The following is a 17,671-nucleotide window of genomic DNA, read 5'->3' as shown; positions in this document are numbered from 1 at the left end:
GGGCGCTGTGTGGGCGGGGCCCGCTGCTCACTCGGACGCGTCCGGAGCCGGAGCGGCTCTGAGCCGGGTGCGGGGGCGCTTGCGGGCTGACGGACGTTGGGCGGCGTGGGTGGGGGCAGCTTTCTCCTCTTCCTGGTCCCTCTGAGGCTCTGCTGAATTTCTGCACCAGCACAGGTACCTCGTCCTGGGACAACGCACTGGCGGTAATAAGTTTCCTGTCGCACCGGCAGCAGCAGAACTACCCCTGCAGAGAGAGGGCGCACGCCGGGGGCGGGTGTCTCCCTGCTCTCGGGGGCCCTCCGCGATGGCTGAGGTGCTCTCCCCACGGGGCAGCGGGGTGTCCTCTGAACTCCTGGGGCACGTAGCCTGGGCACGGCCGGGGCGGGAGAGAACGCGGTTACTCCCCGGTGCCTTGCGGCGGGCCCGGCTGCGTTTGTTTTCTAACTGGACTGGTTGCACCTGAGCCGCCGCCAGCGCCCGATGTGTCCTTTCCACGTGCCTCGCCGGTTTCATGTGTTTTGCGCATTAAAATATGCGCCCACTTCACATTCGCTGGAATTGTATAATTCAGTTAAACTAACTAATCTCCAAAGTGAGAATTATTCTATCGGGTGTTGGCGTGAAACGTGGGGAAATGATGGAAAATGAAATGGAACACTTAAGGCAATGGTTCTCAACCTTCCTAATGCTGCGACCCTTTAACACAGTTCCTCATGTGGTGGTGACCCCCAATTTCATTGTTACAAATTGAACATAATTAAAGCATAGTGATTAATCACAAAAACAATATGTAATGATCTATGTGTTTTCCGATGGTCTTAGGCGACCCCTGTGAAAGGGTCGTTTGACCCCCCAAAGGGGTCGCGACCCACAGGTTGAGAACCACTGACCTAAGCCGTATGTCCCAGTCCACCATGGTTCTCCCCGCGGAAGCGGATCTGGCCCTCCGCTGAGCTTGGGCAGGAGGGGGGCGCCAGAGGGTTTGCTCGGGGCCTCGCGCTGCCGGCTGCAGGCAGGGCTTGGGTTGCCTGACTTCCCAGCGTCCAGGGCCTGCACCCGGTGCTCCCCGGCACCCCACTCCAGCGGCTCGATAGCGAGGATCCACCCCTGGATACCTTTCCTGCAGGGCAGCTACCTGGCAAGTTCCTGAGGGTGACCTTCCAGGAAGCGGGGGGGGGGGGGGGGGGGGCAGGAGGGGATGGAGAGCATCAGCTTTGCAACTGTCCAGATAACCGCCCCTGCAGAAAGCGGCTCGGGGCCAGGAGGTCCCTTCCCCTGGCAGTGACCCTCTAGCAGCCTCCACTGACCAAGCTGAACGCCCTGCAACTGCAAAAGAAATGCCCAGGGATGCAGCTCTGCCATCGCAGGGCGTCATCGCAGGGCGGGCAGAGAAAAGTGGATTGGGAGCTGAGGCAGGAAGTGCACCACCGGCGGGGTCCAACCCTCTGGGTAGTCGGGGTTTGTCTGGGTCCTTTCAAAGGTACTTGAACTTCCATACAACAGGAAACAACTAATATTTTCAGCTAACAAGATGCACCCACCCTTACTGCAGCTGAAGAAATCCTCACTGTGGACGGGAGGGCCCACGTGCTACCCTGACAGCTCAGGGGAGGCCTGCGGAGCGGTCTTGCAAACTGAGACCTAAAGTCACCACAGGGATGGTCTGAAATTAAACTTTAACTAAAGCAGTGATGGTGGGTGGTCACCTCCTGGGCCAGTATCTTCCCTGACAAGGTCAGCCTTTACCTTCACTGAGCCCACCTGTCTTTTTGCATCTATGAGAACAGACCCTTGACATGTCTGGGTAACTTGTAACTTCCCTTTTTCTGGACCCCTTGGGGCACAGCCTAATGGCTGGGCGCCAGGACAGAGACCACAAATTCCTTCATTGTCATGTTAATTGTTCCTGCACCCACCTAAGCATGTGTCCATCATTTTACTTTTCATCCAATCCGAGGGGGTCGTCCCCGCCCCCCACCTTTGCTTGCTCCCGCCTCTCTGCTCTATCACCAATGGATTTCATGTAACCCACCTACATCCCTCCTTTGATTGCAACGTATAAATACAGACGTAACCCATCGTTCTCAATTATCTTAATTCGTTGAGGTTCTGCTTTCCGGTATATGTCCACAGTTTGGCTCAAATAAATTCACAAAAATTCTTTACGGGTTTGAATATTTTTCTAAAGAATTGTTTTAATTATATTTTTATTGATTTCAGGGAGGAAGGAGAGGGGGAGAGAAACATCAATGATGAGAATCACTGACCGGCTGCCTCCTGCACACCCCATACTGGGGATCGAGCCCACAACCCAGGCATGTGCCCTTGACCGGAATCGAAACCAGGACCCTTCAGCCCGCAGGCCGAGGCTCTATCCACTGAGCCAAACCAGCTAGGGCAGGTTTGAATATTTCTATGTTAACATCACTCTTATCCCAAAATGAGCATATGCACAGTTGCAGCAGTCATTGTATCGCTGGTTACGTTAATTGCTCCTCCAATCTGTCACTGTAGCACTGAATATTGTATTCTTCTGTTAAAACTAGATAGTTTGGCTCAGGTACATGCCCTTGACCGGGAACCAAACCCACCAGAACAGAAAAAACAAACCCTCACAAATAGGATCAGTTGATTTTTTTTTAATAAACATGCTTAGTCAGTTCAATAAGGAATCATTGTTTTCAACAAATGATACTTGAAAAATTGGTTATCCATATGCAAAAAAAATAATTTAAACCCTTCATACCACACACAAAAATTCATGCAAAATGAATAGACTTATGTGAGAACTGAAATACTTCTAGAAGAAACATAGGAGAAATTATTTGGGTTAGGAAAATATATCTTTTTTTTCCTCACCAGAGGACATTTTTTCCATTGCTTCACAGAAAGAGTAGAAGGGAGGAAGAGAGAGAGAGAGAGAGAGAGAGAGAGAGAGAGGGAGAGGAGACATCGATTGATTACCTCCCAATCAGGGAACTAATCCGACCCAGGTACGTGGATCAAGAAAATGTCAGATATCCAGACAATGGACTACTGTTCATAGAAAGGAACAAACTACTGACCTAGGCAACAGCATGGATACATCTCTGCAATATTATGCTAAGTGCAAGAAACCAGACAGAAAAGACACATTGTATGTATTCGGTTCCTACTGTTACTGTAACAAATCACCATGAACTTAGTAGCTTAAAACAACACACATTTACTTTCTTACACTTCTTTTTTAAAAAAAAAATCTTTATTGTTGAAAGTATTACATAGGTCCACCTTTCCCTGCCATAAACCTCTTCTAGTCCCCTCCCGTGCTCCCCCCCAATCCCGCACCCCCCCCCCCCCCCCCCCCCCCCCCCCCGCCGCCGCGCTCACCACCCTTTTCTTACACTTCTAGAAGTCAGAGACCTGCAATGACTGGTGGCTAACGTCAAGGGGTTAGGAGAGCTGTTTCTTCCTTTTTAAAAAAAAAAAAATATTTTTATTGATTTCAAAGAGGAAGGGAGAGGGAGAGAGAAAGAGAAACATCACTGATGAGAGAGAATCATGGACCCACTGCCTCCTACATGCCCCACACTGGGGATCAAGTCCGAAACCTGGGCATATGCCCGACCCCAAACCAAACTGTGACAGCCTGGCTCATAGGTCGATGCTCAACCACTGAGCCACACCGGCCGGACCAAAATATTAATTATTGATGTGATTCTAGGCAGGAGATAAATGGTCATTGTACCATTCATTGATCTCCTCTGCATGTTCGAACATTTCATAATAGAATCTTTGAAAACATTTGAATGCTCATCACTTTGTAATTGGTAGCAGTTTCCCTACCTTGGTGATTTATGAAATAAGGGTCCCATCACAAGTTCAATGACAGGTGGTCATTATAAAGGGTAATAATTTTGTGGCTCCCATATTCTTCATTTCTTAGTGTCCCTTGCAGTGAGGTTGGGACCACGTGACTAGTGTGGGCCCACCTCCTGTAAGTAGAAGTGATGGAGACGTCACCTGTAGGCCAAGGCAATTAACAGCTAGAGGCCTCATCACTCTCTTTCCCACTGCAGGTGACCACGGAGGCCCTGAGCTAGAGAAACCCCCAACTCTCCTACCAGCCACCAAGACAGGCTGTCCCTGCAGCCTAGCCCGGCTGACCATGGAATGGGGCAGGGGAGGTTCCCTTAAAAAACAACAACACACCAGCCCAGCGGGCATTGCTCAGTGGTTGAGCTTTGACCTAGGAACTAGAAGGTCACAGTTCAATTCCTGGTCAGGGCACATGCCCGGGTTGTGGGCTTGGTCCCAAGTGTGGGGTATGCAGGAGGCAGCCGATCAATAATTCTCTCTTGTCACTGATGTTTCTATCTCTCTCTTCCTCTCCCTTCCTCTCTGAAATCAATAAAAATATCCTATATAATAAAACCCTAATATGCAAATTGACTGAACAGCAGAACAACCTACGGAATGACTGGTCGCTATGATGCGCACTGACCACCAGGGGGCAGATGCTCAACGCAGGAGCTGCCCCCGAGGGTAAGGCGACCAGCGGCAGCAGCGGGGTTGGGGGCAGTGCTGGCCAGCGGGCGATGTCAGACCCCCAGCCAAGGTGGGTGCCAGTGGGGGCCCCCTGATCACCCCGCCCGCCGATCGGCCCCTGATCGCCGGCCAGGCCTAGGGACCTTACACTATCTATTGGGAACAGTCTCTTAGATTTAAAAATTAAAACCTGGCAAGGCTGCTCTAACACTGAAAAAACAGCATGATGTAACAATGACATGCATGGAATCTGGCTTGCACATGTTGTGGTCAGCCCTGATCCTGACACTTATAACTGTGTGGCAACGCCAATTACTTCTCTCTGCTTCCGTTTTCCCACCCATAAGATGGGGAAAATGGGGCTACTGCCTCAGAAGGATCCTATTATGTACTACTTTTTATAATCAGGGCAAAACAATGTAGCTGCCCATATAGCAGCAAGATGCCTTTCACCTGTGTGAAAAGTATGGTCACTGGTGCATGCAGCGTCCCAGATTGTGAGGATGTCTGACTGCAGTTGGACATCCCCCAAGGGCACAGGCCGGGCTGAGGGACACCCGCCCCCCGTGCACAAATCTCGTGCACCGGGCCTCTAGTCTATATATATAAAAGGCTTATATGCTAAGTGTCTGACCATCTGGGTAATGATGTAGTAACACCCAGCTTCCTCTCCCTAGCGACCAGCCTCCTTGAAATTTCTTCAGCCCAGGAACATGACTTGCTCTATAGCCAGGTGGAAACATTTTACACTGTAACCAAATGTCTGTGAAGCGTTTTCCATGCCTCATCTCATTTGATCCTCACAAAAATCCTGAAGTAGGTAGATAGGAGACTCAGTGGAATCCTATTTTCTTTCCGTTAGCCAGAAAACAGAGATTTAGAAAGCTTAGAAACTTGACCTGACTGAAAAGAAGAAATGATGGACCTTGAAAATGACTTCAGGTTTTCTCACTGTGCAGAATATAGTCAAACACTGCTGCAGTTAAATATTTCACCTTTTGTTCTCCCTGCGAGATCTACAATAATAATCTGCTTCGTGTTGGTATTTACTGCTGTGTTGCTGACAATTACCTGAAAGAGAAGTTAGGGTGCTTCACTGGGCTGGGAAAAGTTTAGCTAAACCAGAAAGCAGGACTAATGAAGCAAGTTTGTTCTATATCTAGAAAAGGCTAAGTTAACTTGCGCATGCGCGATACATATAAAGCTCTTGCTGGCGCCAATCACATGGCATGTTTTTCCATTTGTCATTGTGGGTCGTGAATTTGGTTGACACTTCCATTATAGAGAAAAGGCAAATAGCGATATTAAAATATTTCTTCTAATTAATTCCCTTTCAATGTACACGAATTCGTGCACCGGGCCACTAGTATTTTAATAAAATAAACACCTAAAAACTAAAATATATGACCTGTCAGTTAAGTAGTTACTGTCTCAGCTTCAAACTCGTTCTTCACTCGGCTGTGACACTGGTGGCCTCGCAATGCATCCTGGCTGGTTTCGGCCATTACGCCTGGGACGGCGAGCCCGGCAGCCCGACGAGGCGCAGAAACACTCGAGGGCGCGGACCAGGTGGCCAGAGCAGGCCGTGGGCGCCGTCGCACGCCCCGAGGACTGGCCGTGGGGAAAAAGACGGCCCGGGCAGGGGCGAACCCGGGCCGGGGCAGCTCTGCAGGGCACAGGGAGCAGCCGCGGTGCAGACCCCCATCGCCGGACTGCGCGACTAGTGGAAAGGGAACATCCTGCCCAGGGCCCAACGCGCGTCTGACCCACTTCCCGGGTCCCACACAAACCCGCCGGAAGTCCCGCCTCAGCGTTCCGGGCCGCTCTAGCCCGCGCGGGCCCGTCTCGCTGGTGGGCTCGGCGCCTTTTCGCTGCATTGCGCTCCTCCGGCCGCCAGGGGGCGGCGAGACCTCGGAAAGGCCTCTCTGGCCCACGACCGCCGCTCGGCTGCTCCGCGGCGCGCTCCCGACCTGCGCCGCGGCCACCGCCTCCAGGCAGTTACCCGGCAACGCCTCCTGGCCGTTTCCCCGGCAACGCGCTGCAGTCCGCTGCAGTCTCCACGATGGACGCGCCGTCGGGCGCCTGGCCCCGCCGGCCTCGCGACCGCCTTGGCGCGCCGTCCTCCGGGGCGCGGGCTCCAGCGACGCCCTGGGCGCGCTTCTCGGCCTGGCTGGAGTGCGTGTGCGTGGTCACCTTCGACCTGGAGCTGGGACAGGCGCTGGAGGTGAGCGGGGGGGCGGGGCGGAGGGCGGAGGTGGCGGTGGTCGCGCGGCCGCCGGCCTGTCCCTCTCCGAAACTCTGTGCTGTCACTTCCTGGAAGAGGCGCGCCCCAGCAGAGGAAGGAGAGGCGACTTCCCCCCTGGGATGGAGGAGATAGGGGCCCTGCACTGTGGATAACCCAAGCGATGCCCTTGACTTTCCTCAAAAAAAAACAACCTCGTTTCCCCCTTCCCCATAGTGGCCGCGGCACCGTCTCCCCTCCGTTGCTCCAGCCAGAATCCCAGGGGTCACCCCGGCCCCCTCCCACCCCCCCACCCCCCACCCCCCCACACACACACCCTATGGGCGGCAGAGGCTGACACTTCCACTGGCAACAAGGATCTCAGATCATCCCCCCCGCTGCTGTGACCCCCTCCTTTGTGGCTATTCTGCTTAAATCCGGCTGCACCTCTTCGTTCACTTAGAATCAGATCCAGACCCTGTGGGTCCTATTCCAGCCTGCTGCACCCCGCCGGGGCCTGGGGTGTTCCCACTGTCTGCAGTGCTCCCCGCCCCCCACCCAGCAGCTTCTCTTCCTCTGGGCGTGGATGAAAATGCAGCAGAGGCCTTCCCAAGGGCTGTCAGGGTGGTCCCCGCGCCCTGAAGGCCATCTTGCCGGCCAGGAAGCTGGCCGGTGCAGGGGAGGCTGGAGTAGACCTCACCACACCCTCCGGGACTTCCTGGGAGGGGACGGGCAGGGCACCTGGGGCTGCAGCTGGCCCAGAGGAGGCTGGCTGCACACCCATCCTGGAAAGCCTATGGGGATGAGGGATGTTTTTATTTGAGGCCTTGCTGAGCCCCGCAAGGCCACGGGAAGCCTAGGTCTTCGAGACAGAAAGGGCTGACTCTCAGTGAGGATTCGGGCCCTGCACGGTGCCCAGCTCTGTGCAAACCCCACGCACCAAACCATCCCCACCAGGTGTGCATTACTGTGTCCGCCCAGCTCTCGGAGGGGCCCAAGCATAGAGAGGTGAGGTGGTGCACCCAACATCACAGAGCCCACATTCTTACTGTTGCCCAAATTGTTCCCCATAAAATCACAAGAGAAGTCCTGGCTGAGTAGCTCAGTTGGTTAGAGTGTCGTCCAGATACACCAAGGTTACAGGTTCAATCACGTGGGAGGCAACCAATAAATGTTTCTTTTCTTTTTAAAAAATATATATATACACTGAGTGTCCAGATTATTATGACCACCTGATGTTTGTAGGCAAATTAGCTGTAATTTCGCACTGAAGTTGCTAGAGGACCAGACCATTATAAATAGGGAAGCAGGTTGTTTACCACGACAGTAGAAGTGATTTTTTTCTGAAGATATGGGGAAACAACGCGATTTAACAGCCTTTGAACATGGGATATATTTGAACATGAGTGGCCAGATTATTATGACCACCCCATCAGTACTTCGTTGGGCCACCTTTTGCCTTCAATACTGCGGTGATTCCTCTTGGCATTGACTCCATGAGATGTTGAAAAGCGATGCGAGGAATCTGACACCATGCCTGATGAATAGCACTGTCCAGTTCTGTGAGATCTGATGGTTGTGGAACCAGCTGCCTGGTGGCTCTTTTAACTTCGTCCCACAAATGCTCAATTGGATTGAGATCTGGTGATTGTGGGGGCCACCTCAGCAAGGTAAAGTCTCCCTCATGTTCTTGAAACCACTCCTGCACAATACGAGCACCGTGGCATGGCGCCTTGTCTTGTTGGAAGAAGCCATCTCCATTGGGATACGCCATCAACATGATAGGATGAACTTGATCAGCAACGATACTTAGGTATGTTGTGCTATTCAGACGTTGTTCCACACGAATTAAAGGGCCCAAATCATGCCAGGAAAACATGCCCCAAACCATAACACTGCCCCCACCAGCTTGAAGGGTTGTACTCATGCATGTGGGGTGCATGCTTTCATGCTGTTTCCGCCAAATTCTCACTCTGCCATCTGCATGATGCAACTGGAAACGTGATTCATCGGACCACATGACTTTTTTCCAATGCTCGACTGTCCAATCCTTGTGTTCCTGTGCGAATTGGAGACGTTTTATCTTGGTAACTGCAGACAGCAAAGGTGTTCGAACAGGCCTTCGGCTTCCATATCCCATACGATGCAGTGTACGGCTAATTTGCCTACAAATGTCAGGTGGTCATAATAATCTGGCCACTCACGTTCAAATATATCCCACGTTGAAAGGCTGTTAAATCGCATTGTTTACCCATATCTTCAGAAAAAAGTCACTTCTACTGTCGTGGTAAACAACCTGCTTCCCTATTTATAATAGTCTGGCCCTCTAGCAACTTCAGCACGAAATTATAGCTAATTTGCCTACAAACGTCAGGTGGTCATAATAATCTGGACATTCAGTGTGTGTGTATATATACACAGTACACACACACACAAACGTTAGAGGCTGCACCCTCTCGCAGCCTGGGACTCCTTGGGGGATGTCTGACTGCCAGCTTAGGCCCGCTCCCCTCCGATAGTTGGACATCCCCTGAAGGGTCCTTAGTGTTGCCTTGGAGGCAGGAGAGGCTCCCACCACTGCCACTGCGCTCGCTCGCTCGCCAGCCTTGAGCCTGGCTTCTGGCTGAGCAGTGCTCCCCTGTGGGAGTGCACTGACCACCAGGGGGCAGCTCCTGCATTGAGTGTCTGCCCTGATGGTCAGTGCGCATCATAGCTACTGGTCGTTTGGTCAATTTGCATATTAGGGTTTTATTATATAGGATAGGATATGTATTTTATTAATATATTTTTTATTGATTTCAGAGAGGAAGGGAGAGGGAGAGAGAGATTAAAACATCAATGAGGAGAGAGAATCATTGATCAGCTGCCTCCTGCACACCCCACACTGGGGATCGAGCCTGCCACCTGGGCATGTGCCCTGACCAGGAATGGAACCCTGACCTCCTGGTTCATAGGTCGATACTCAACCACTGAGCCACGCCAGCTAGGCTCACATCAATGTTTCTTTATCTCTCTCTCCCTCTCCCTCTCCCTTTCTCTCTCTCTCTAAAATCAGTAAAAGCATCTCCTCAGGTCAGGATTAAAATAATAATAAAATACAAGAGCAGGCCCTGGCTGGGTAGCTTGTTTGGTCGTCTGGACACACCAAGGTTACAGGTTCCATCCTGGTCAGGGCACATGCAAGAATCAACCCATGAATGCATACATAAGTGGAGCAACAAATTGCTGTTTTCTCTCTCTCTCTCTCTCTCTCTCTCTCTCTCTCCTTATTGCTCTAAAATCAATAAAAAAAATTTAAATCACAAGAAAAGTTAAGAGATTATTTTGTTTCCTTATGGCATTTTCATGTCTAATTTTCTAGAATGTAACCATTTAGAAAGTGAATTCTAAGCAAGTGGCCTTATAGCTCTGTGTGCTTGGGCTTCTGAGCAGCTGATGAGGCTGCACAGTTCAGGGCGTGGGTGCTGGGAGCCCAGGGCCCCTCGGAATCGTCAGGTCTGTGCCGAGACCCTGCCAGGAGTCCAGTGGGCAGTGCTCCCTGCGCCCCCCGCAGGTCACTCAGAGCCGGTCACTTAGTGTCCGGTTTTCACTGACCATCCACTCCCAAGGGGTGTGTGACTTGTCTAGCTGGTCACACTCACTGGACACTGCGGAGCCCAGGGCACACTCCTGGAGCTCACACTCGGGGCGGGGTACAGGTCAGAAGCTCCCGGACCCCTGACTAGTGGGGGCTAGTGGAGAGACAGCGAAGCCACTGTGTCAGGTGACGTCTGCATAAAGAGAAGGTGAGGGGCCTGCTGGCCCGATCTGAGAGCCTCCCAGGGGAATGGCATAGCTCAGGCCTTCTGGCTGGTGGGATGGGGTCCAGGAAGTGGGAGGGCCCTGCAGCCACTCCAGGCGAGAGAGACCATGGCAGGATCTGAAGCACCTCCTGCAGCTGTGGGGACAGAGGGCCGATGGTGGAGTCAGGGAGACCCAAGCACAGTTTGGGCAAGTGGCCTCGAGGGCCAGGGGTGCAGGCAGGGAGGTGGGGAGCTTGCCAAGGGGTGTGCTGGCCAAGGTGAGGAGGGTCCTTAGGGGCCTGGTGCCGAGAGGCCTGGGGAGCCCGAGGCAGGAGAGGCAGGAGGGTCTGAGCCAAGGAGGAGGTGAGCTTGCGGGGCGGGGGTGGGGGGGGGGCGGAGAGGAGCACACTGCAGCCCAGCAGCCCGCCAGCCTCACCGAGCGCTCTGTGCCCACAGCTGGTGTACCCCAGTGACTTCCAGCTCACGGACAAGGAGGTGGGTCCCGCCCGCTGGGGAGCAGACGGTGCCCAGGAGCGAGCCAGCCCTCACCGGGTTTCATGTGTTTCAGAAAAGCAGCATCTGCTACCTGTCCTTTCCTGACTCCCACTCAGGTAGGCGACTCCGGCAGCCTCCCGGCTCTGGGCGGGGGTGTGAGAGGAAGAGGGTTGGGGGGGGACCATCCAGGAGCCCCTGGGGCCCAGGCCGGGCCCAGCACAGCCCAGAAGCGCTCTGAGGAGACACCCGAGCCCACCATGCAGCAGAGGCAACAGGTTCCCTGATTTGTGCGGGAAGAGGGGCCAGCGGGGTCTGGTCTCCTTCAGGCCACCAGGAGCTGGCCCTGCTGCTCCCCCGCTCCGGGTGCCGGGCTCAGCCTGCCGCCACACTGCCTCTCCGGGCTGCCGCCTGTGCTCCGACAGGGGCTGCTGCCCGTGCGTCTGGGTGCGGACTTGACTCTGAAACGCAGGGGCAGGAGTGAGGACACCGGGGCTTCCCCTGGGAGAACCAGACGCAGCAGCGGGGCTTTCTCTCTGGGGCCTTCAGCGGTCAGACTCACAGGGCCTCCCCGTCCCTGTGTCCCCACCCACGCGTGGTGGCGGGTGGGCCTCCGGCCCTGACATGGAGGGGGCTGCCCCCTCCCAGGCTGCCTCGGGGACACGCAGTTCAGCTTCCGAATCCGTCAGTGTGGAGGGCGGAGGAGCCCCCGGCCCACCGGCGACAGGCACTACGACCGCACGGCCCCCGTGTCCCTGCAGGTGAGTGGGCTGCCTCTCCGGCCTCCGCTGCCCACAGGCCAGGCTCAGGCTGGCCCGGCCCCTCCCAGGTGCCTGGGCCTGTGGGGCAGGAGGGCGCTGGCCAGCCCCGGCCTCCACGGAGCTCTCCCTGTGCACATGCGAGTGGCCGGGTGTGGCTGGTGTGCAGCGGCCTGGCTGCTCCCCGAGTCTGCACAGATGGTCCTCTGGAGGTGCTTCCCCGCTTCTGAGTGGAGGATGCGCGGGCCTGGGCCTGCCCCCAGGACCAGGGACAGCGTGGAGCAGCCCCGCAGAGTGGTCTGGGTCTGGGTGGGCAGGAGCCGCGTGGGGAGTGGCGCCACCTGCTGACTGCTCCTTCCAGAGGGAGTCCGCACACTACTTCGGCTACGTGTACTTCCGGCAGGTGAAGGACAGCTCCGTGAAGAGGGGCTACTTCCAGAAGGTGAGCCATGGGGCCCCCTGAGGGGCACCACTGAGACAGGCGCTGAGGGCAGGGGCACCGGGCAGCAGGCAGGGGGTGAGGGTGCCCCCCACCCCACCCTTGCTGCAGCCCCTCCCTCACCCAGCACAGCACCTGGGCCCCAGGCCCCCTGCTTCTCACTCTTAGGATTAGGACGTGAGCTTCAGCCTTGAGCTCAAACCCCCAGAGAAACCTTGGCCACATGCATTTCGTCTGAAGGCCCAGGGTCCAGCCCCACCCGTGTCCTCGGGGTTTCCCGTCCTGTCCTGGGAAGAATAGCCCTGGGGTCCGAGTTGGGCCGTCCGGGGACAGCTGTCCTGTGAGCTGGCGGAGCACACGGCCCTGGGTGACGGGATGAGCCAGGCCCAGGGCCCTGCAGATGCCTGTGTGGCTGGGTGACCTCGCCCGGCCCGGCTGGGTGACCTCTCTCGGCCGTGGGCCCGCAGTCTCTGGTGCTGGTGTCCCGCCTGCCCTTCACCCGGCTGTTCCAGGCGCTGCTGAGCCTGATTGCCCCCGAGTACTTTGACAAGCTGGCGCCCTGCCTGGAAGCAGGTGAGTGGCCATTGGGACAGCCAGAGAGTCTCATGGTCCAGCTGTGGGACCCAGTGGCCTCAGCAGGCCGCTTCCACAGGGCAGGCTCCTGACTCTGACCCCCTGGACTACAGTGTGCAGTGAGATTGACCAGTGGCCGGCCCCGGTGCCTGGGCAGACCCTGAACCTGCCAGTCATGGGCGTCGTCCTGCAGGTGAGGGTGGCCGGGGGGCAGAAAGGTGCCCAGGGCATGGGGGTGCCTCTCCTGGCTGCAGCTGCTGCCTCCACCCCCAGGTACACGTCCCATCCAGGGTGGACAAGCCTGAAGCCAGCCCTCTGAGGCAGTGTGGCCAAGAGGTGGGGCCCCTCCTGGGCTAGTGGCACGGCACCTGCATCCACCCACTACCTGCCTGGACCTCCCCACCCCCTGCCGGGAGCCCTGTGGGATGGCCAGACACCAGGCAAAGCCAGGGGCTTGTGTCTGGGTGCGCCGCCCCCCCCGCCCCGTGCTGTGGGGGGTATGGGTGGGAGGTGTGTGGGCAGGGGCTACAACCCCCAGGGCTCTCCGGGGTGAGGGGTGCTGTTTGGGGCTTAATGGTGGTCGCTCACCCTCCACCTGATGCCACCCACCCCTCCCGTCAGAACCTGCTGCCGGCTCCGCTGGTGCTCACCAGTGTCCACGAGCTGGACCTGTGCAGGTGAGCCCTTAGGCCGCTGCCCCGGGAATGGACCCTCGGCCGGTCTGTGAGGGAGAGCTGTACAGAGGAGGCCACATGGGCCGGGGCAGGAAAGTTCCAGAGGCCAGGCACCCGGAGGGAGGGATGGAGGGAGGGCTCCTGGGCGTAGGTCGCTGCCTGAGGCTGCCCGCCCCCTCCCCCCCAGGTGCTTGCAGCCTGTGCTGAGCCACGTGCAGACGCTGTGGGAGCTCATGCTCCTCGGGGAGCCCCTGGTGGTGCTGGCGCCCTCGCCCGCCGTGTCCTCCGAGATGGTGCTGGCCTTGACCAGGTAGCCAGGTGCGGTGGGAGGGCGTTGAGTCGGGGCACGCCTGCCCAGCGGTGCTTACGGGCCTGCTGTGCCACCCCACCCTCCCCCGAAGCTGCCTGCAGCCCCTCAAGTTCTGCTGCGACTATCGCCCCTACTTCACCATCCACGACAGCGAGTTCAAGGAGTTCACCACACGCACGCAGGCCCCGTAAGTGCGCGGCCTCTCTGTCCACCCCACCCCGCCCATGCCCCCTCCCGGGCCTGCCGCTGCTTCCTCCCTCCTCCTTCTCTCTCTCTAGACCTAACGTGGTCCTGGGGGTCACCAACCCTTTCTTCATCAAAACTCTCCAGCACTGGCCCCACATCCTCCGTGTCGGGGAGCCCAGGATGTCAGGTGAGGTGGCCTGGCAGTGCCCGGGCCTGGGGAGGCTTGCCCAGCGACCGCCTGGGTTCTGGGCCTGGGCCCTGAGGGGCCATCAGCGTTTTCTGTTTCCAGGGGGCCTCCCTAAGCAGGTCAAGCTGAAAAAGCCCTCGAGGCTGAAAACCCTTGACACCAAACCAGGTGTGTGCCGCTGGGACGAGCCCCTCCTCTCCTTCCAGGATCCAGGCGTGGGCTCTGCGTCCTGGGGGGGGGGCGGGGTGGAGGCAGGGACAGGTGTGCAGGCACCCCTGAAGGGGGCAGCTGTGGGGTGTGGGAGGGAGCCCCCAGGACAAGACCAGCCCTGCCTCCGCCAGGCCTCTACACCGCCTACACCGCGCACCTGCGCCGGGACAAGGCCCTGCTCCGCCGGCTGCTCCGGGGCCTCCAGAAGAAGCGGCCGGCGGGGGTGCTGACCGCGCTGCTGAGGCGGCACCTCCTGGAGCTCACGCAGAGCTTCCTCATCCCCCTGGTGAGGCCCAGGGCGGGCAGGCAGGGCGGGGACCCCGAGACCCCAGGCTGAGGCCCAGGGCGGGCAGGCGGGGCGGGGACCCCGAGACCCCAGGCTGAGGCCCAGGGCGGGCAGGCGGGGCGGGGACCCCGAGACCCCAGGCTGAGGCCCAGGGCGGGCAGGCGGGGGCGGGGACCCCGAGACCCCAGGCTGAGGCCCAGGGCGGGCAGGTGGGGGCGGGGACCCCGAGACCCCAGGCTGAGGCCCAGGGCGGGGTGAGGGCGAGGACCCCGAGACCCCAGGCTGAGGCCCAGGGCGGGCAGGCGGGGGCAGGGACCCCGAGACCCCAGGCTGAGGCCCAGGGCGGGCAGGTGGGGGCGGGGACCCCGAGACCCCAGGCTGAGGCCCAGGGCGGGGTGGGGGCGGGGACCCCGAGACCCCAGGCTGAGGCCCAGGCCACTGCCCCCCACAGGAGCACTACATGGCCAGCCTCATGCCCCTGCGGAAGAGCATCACGCCCTGGAAGGTGGGGTTCAGGTTCTGGGCGAGACTGGGAGGGGGCTCCTGTCCTGATTCTGGGGGGGGAGGAGGTCATGGTGCTGGGGTCCCCAGGCTCTAGGCCGTCCCCACACCTACCACTGTCCCTTACAGGACGGAGCAATGGAGCCACGCAGAGGGCTCCAGGCCGCCCCTCTGGGGTCTTCCCAGCAGGATGGGGGGATCAGGCTGTGTCCCGAGGAGGGTCCTGGCCAGCCCGGGTGCCGGGCCTGGGACGCTGTTCCCTCCCGGCACCAGGGCTCACCTGGCCCCTGTCTCAGACCCCTCCCCAGGTCCGCCCCTTCCACCAGGAGGACTTCCTGTGCAGCCTGGAGCAGGCGGGGCCCCAGCTCACCTGCATCCTCAAGGGTGACTGGCTGGGCCTCTACAGGTGGGTGGACGCCAGTGCGGGACCTGGGCTCCTGCTGCTGGTGGGTACAGGGTGCCCGTCCCCACCCCGTGACGGGTCAGCCCCACGGCCGCTGCCTCTCACTCACAGGCGGTTCTTCAAGTCCCCCCACTTTGACGGCTGGTACCGGCAGCGGCGCAAGGAGATGGCCCATCAACTGGAGGCCCTGCACCTGGAGGCCATTTGTGAGGCGGTAAGGGGGGGCTGGGGGGACTGGGGGGTGGGGGGGACTGGGGAGGGCTGTGGTGATGGGTGGCCCCACCTTTTCATGGCAGAACATCGAGACCTGGATGAAGGGCAAGTCCGAGGTGGAGGTCGTGGACCTGGTCCTGAAACTTCGGGAGAAGCTGGTGAGCAGCCTGCCCTGCCCGGCCATCGGGACACGGGGCCGCTCCCCCCTGACCAGTGCTGCCCCTGCAGGTGCGGGCACAGGGCCACCAGCTCCCTGTGACGGAGGAGACGCTGCAGCAGGCCCGGCTGTACATCGACACGGCCATCGGCTCCCTGCCCAAGGACCTGCAGGCCGTCCTGTGCCCTCCCTAGGACAGGCCAGAGGGTGTGGTCCGGGCCTTCGTGCCCGGGGCCTGGGTCTGGCTGAGCTTCCCTCTCTCCAGGGAGGGCGGCCCAGCCAAACACGAGCGCCCACCAGGCTCCCTGCCGTTCCCAGCACCTCTGTCCCAGCAGTAAAGTGGGCTTTGGAGCCTTAGCCTCAGCCCTCCCTGTTGACGGTCATGTGTTGGCTGGAGCCTCCCCTCCCCCTGGCCCCTCCTGCCGGCTGCAGGGCTGCCAGCTGGGGGGGGGGGGGGGGCGGTGCTGGCTGTGAGCCCTCCCTGCTTGGGGCCTGGGGCCCTGCCCCCCGCCAGGCACCCGTCTGCCGAGTCCTGAAAGGCCCCATGCGTTGCGTTTGATGTGTCAGCCCCACCCGGCTGCCCAGCTCAGGGCAGGAACAGGCAGCTGACACGCAGCCCCTCCTCACAGGGCCCACCCACCCACTCGCCTGGGTCGGGGACCCCTCGCCCAAGGTCCTTGGCCTCCTGATTGCTGGTTTCTTGAGAGGCCACTAGGGGGCAGTGTGGGACCCAGCCATGGGCTCCCACCCTCCAGGCATTGTCCCAGGTCCTGTCCCTGGAGTAATACCCCCGGCCCCCCCCCAGGGCTAGAGGCACTGGGGTTGCCCAGGTCCATCTACCCTATGTGCAGCCTGAGTGGCTTGCCTGCCCCCCCTACCCCAGCCCGAGCCTCCACAGCCACAGCCGCCTGGGTCCCAGCTCCCAGAGGGGGTGCCCGCCCCAGCCAGGCCCAGCGCTGCCCCCCTCGGCACAGGATGAGAGCAGGGTCAGCTAGGGGAAGGGCCAGAGCGGTGGGCCTGCAGTAAGGCTCCCCGTCAGACCCCCACCCGAGGGGCTGGGCCAGGCCGCGTGGGGCTCAGTGTCTCCTTGAGGCGGTCCTGGCAGGTCCTGGCAGCGGGCGGCTGCAGGCTGGTGGGGCTCCTGTCCCTCCTGAAGCCCCGCTCAGTCCTGCCCCTGGAGGGCGCAGGCCTCCCAGGCAGATGGCAACGGGCTGGTCTGGGCGTCTGTCAGCCTCTGGCCCAGACCTAACCCTGGGACAGTCTCACTGTCTTCGTCTGAAAACTGAGGAACTCAGAGGCAGTGACTGCGTTTTAGCAGAACAAGCTGGCGGCCCCTGAGCCCACACTGGCCCCAGAGGCCACTCTGAGCAGCCGGCCCTCTTCCCAGCCTAATGCCAGCCTCTAACCCGAGCCCACTGCCAGGCTGGGCCCTCACTAGGACCCAGTGGGGGGTGCAGAGCGAGGAGGAAGGGGTAGAGGGTCAAAGGAGCAGACCCCCCCCCCAGCAGAGCCTGAGGGCGGAAAGGCCTGGATGGGCAGGAGCCCAGTGTCCCAGGAGGTGCTGCGGTGACCACTGTGCCGGGCTGGAGGCTGTGCAGGGCCACGGGCGGAGATGCAGTGTCTGCTCCCGCAGGAAGGAGTGCACCCCAGCTTCCTGCGCTCTATTTAAAGACTCCTTAGTCTGGCACAGTGGCCTTCCCACACTTTTGGTATTAAAAGTGCTGTGACCACACTGCTTGTGTTTTAACTTCC

At 58.9% G+C, this 17,671-nt stretch overlaps 1 protein-coding gene across 2 annotated transcripts; it reads left to right on the top strand.

Annotated features, from left to right (window-relative positions):
* The first annotated feature begins 6,589 nt into the window (after positions 1 to 6,589).
* Positions 6,590 to 17,651, top strand: DENND6B (DENN domain containing 6B). 2 transcript variants are annotated; one of them, XM_070411348.1, is made up of 19 exons: positions 6,590 to 6,751; positions 10,987 to 11,025; positions 11,099 to 11,141; positions 11,671 to 11,783; positions 12,142 to 12,222; positions 12,687 to 12,792; positions 12,906 to 12,985; positions 13,066 to 13,128; positions 13,414 to 13,469; positions 13,654 to 13,776; positions 13,868 to 13,963; positions 14,055 to 14,149; positions 14,252 to 14,317; positions 14,491 to 14,645; positions 15,097 to 15,150; positions 15,443 to 15,552; positions 15,661 to 15,763; positions 15,846 to 15,920; positions 15,991 to 17,651. In XM_070411348.1, exons 1-19 carry the CDS (start codon positions 6,590 to 6,592, stop codon positions 16,111 to 16,113), a joined length of 1,743 nt encoding a protein of 580 aa, XP_070267449.1. In that variant the 3' UTR covers positions 16,114 to 17,651. The 2 variants fall into 2 exon arrangements, with proteins under 2 accessions (XP_070267449.1, XP_070267450.1); XM_070411349.1 differs by lacking the exon at positions 13,066 to 13,128.
* Positions 17,652 to 17,671: the final 20 nt, after the last annotated feature.

The sequence above is a fragment of the Myotis yumanensis genome, unplaced genomic scaffold (assembly GCF_028538775.1).
Source record: "Myotis yumanensis isolate MYYU_CA2020_CCGP unplaced genomic scaffold, mMyoYum1.0.hap1 SCAF_3, whole genome shotgun sequence".
Classification (NCBI taxonomy): Eukaryota; Metazoa; Chordata; class Mammalia; order Chiroptera; family Vespertilionidae; genus Myotis; species Myotis yumanensis.
This window is presented reverse-complemented; position numbering and strand designations above follow the sequence as displayed.

Excerpts from the sequence above, each read along its gene's own strand:
- DENND6B (XM_070411348.1), top strand. The coding sequence starts at position 6,590 with ATGGACGCGCCGTCGGGCGCCTGGCCCCGCCGGCCTCGCGACCGCCTT. Across the intron at positions 14,318-14,490 it reads AACCCTTGACACCAAACCAG|GCCTCTACACCGCCTACACC; the intron begins GTGTGTGCCGCT and ends TGCCTCCGCCAG. Across the intron at positions 15,921-15,990 it reads TGAAACTTCGGGAGAAGCTG|GTGCGGGCACAGGGCCACCA; the intron begins GTGAGCAGCCTG and ends CTGCCCCTGCAG.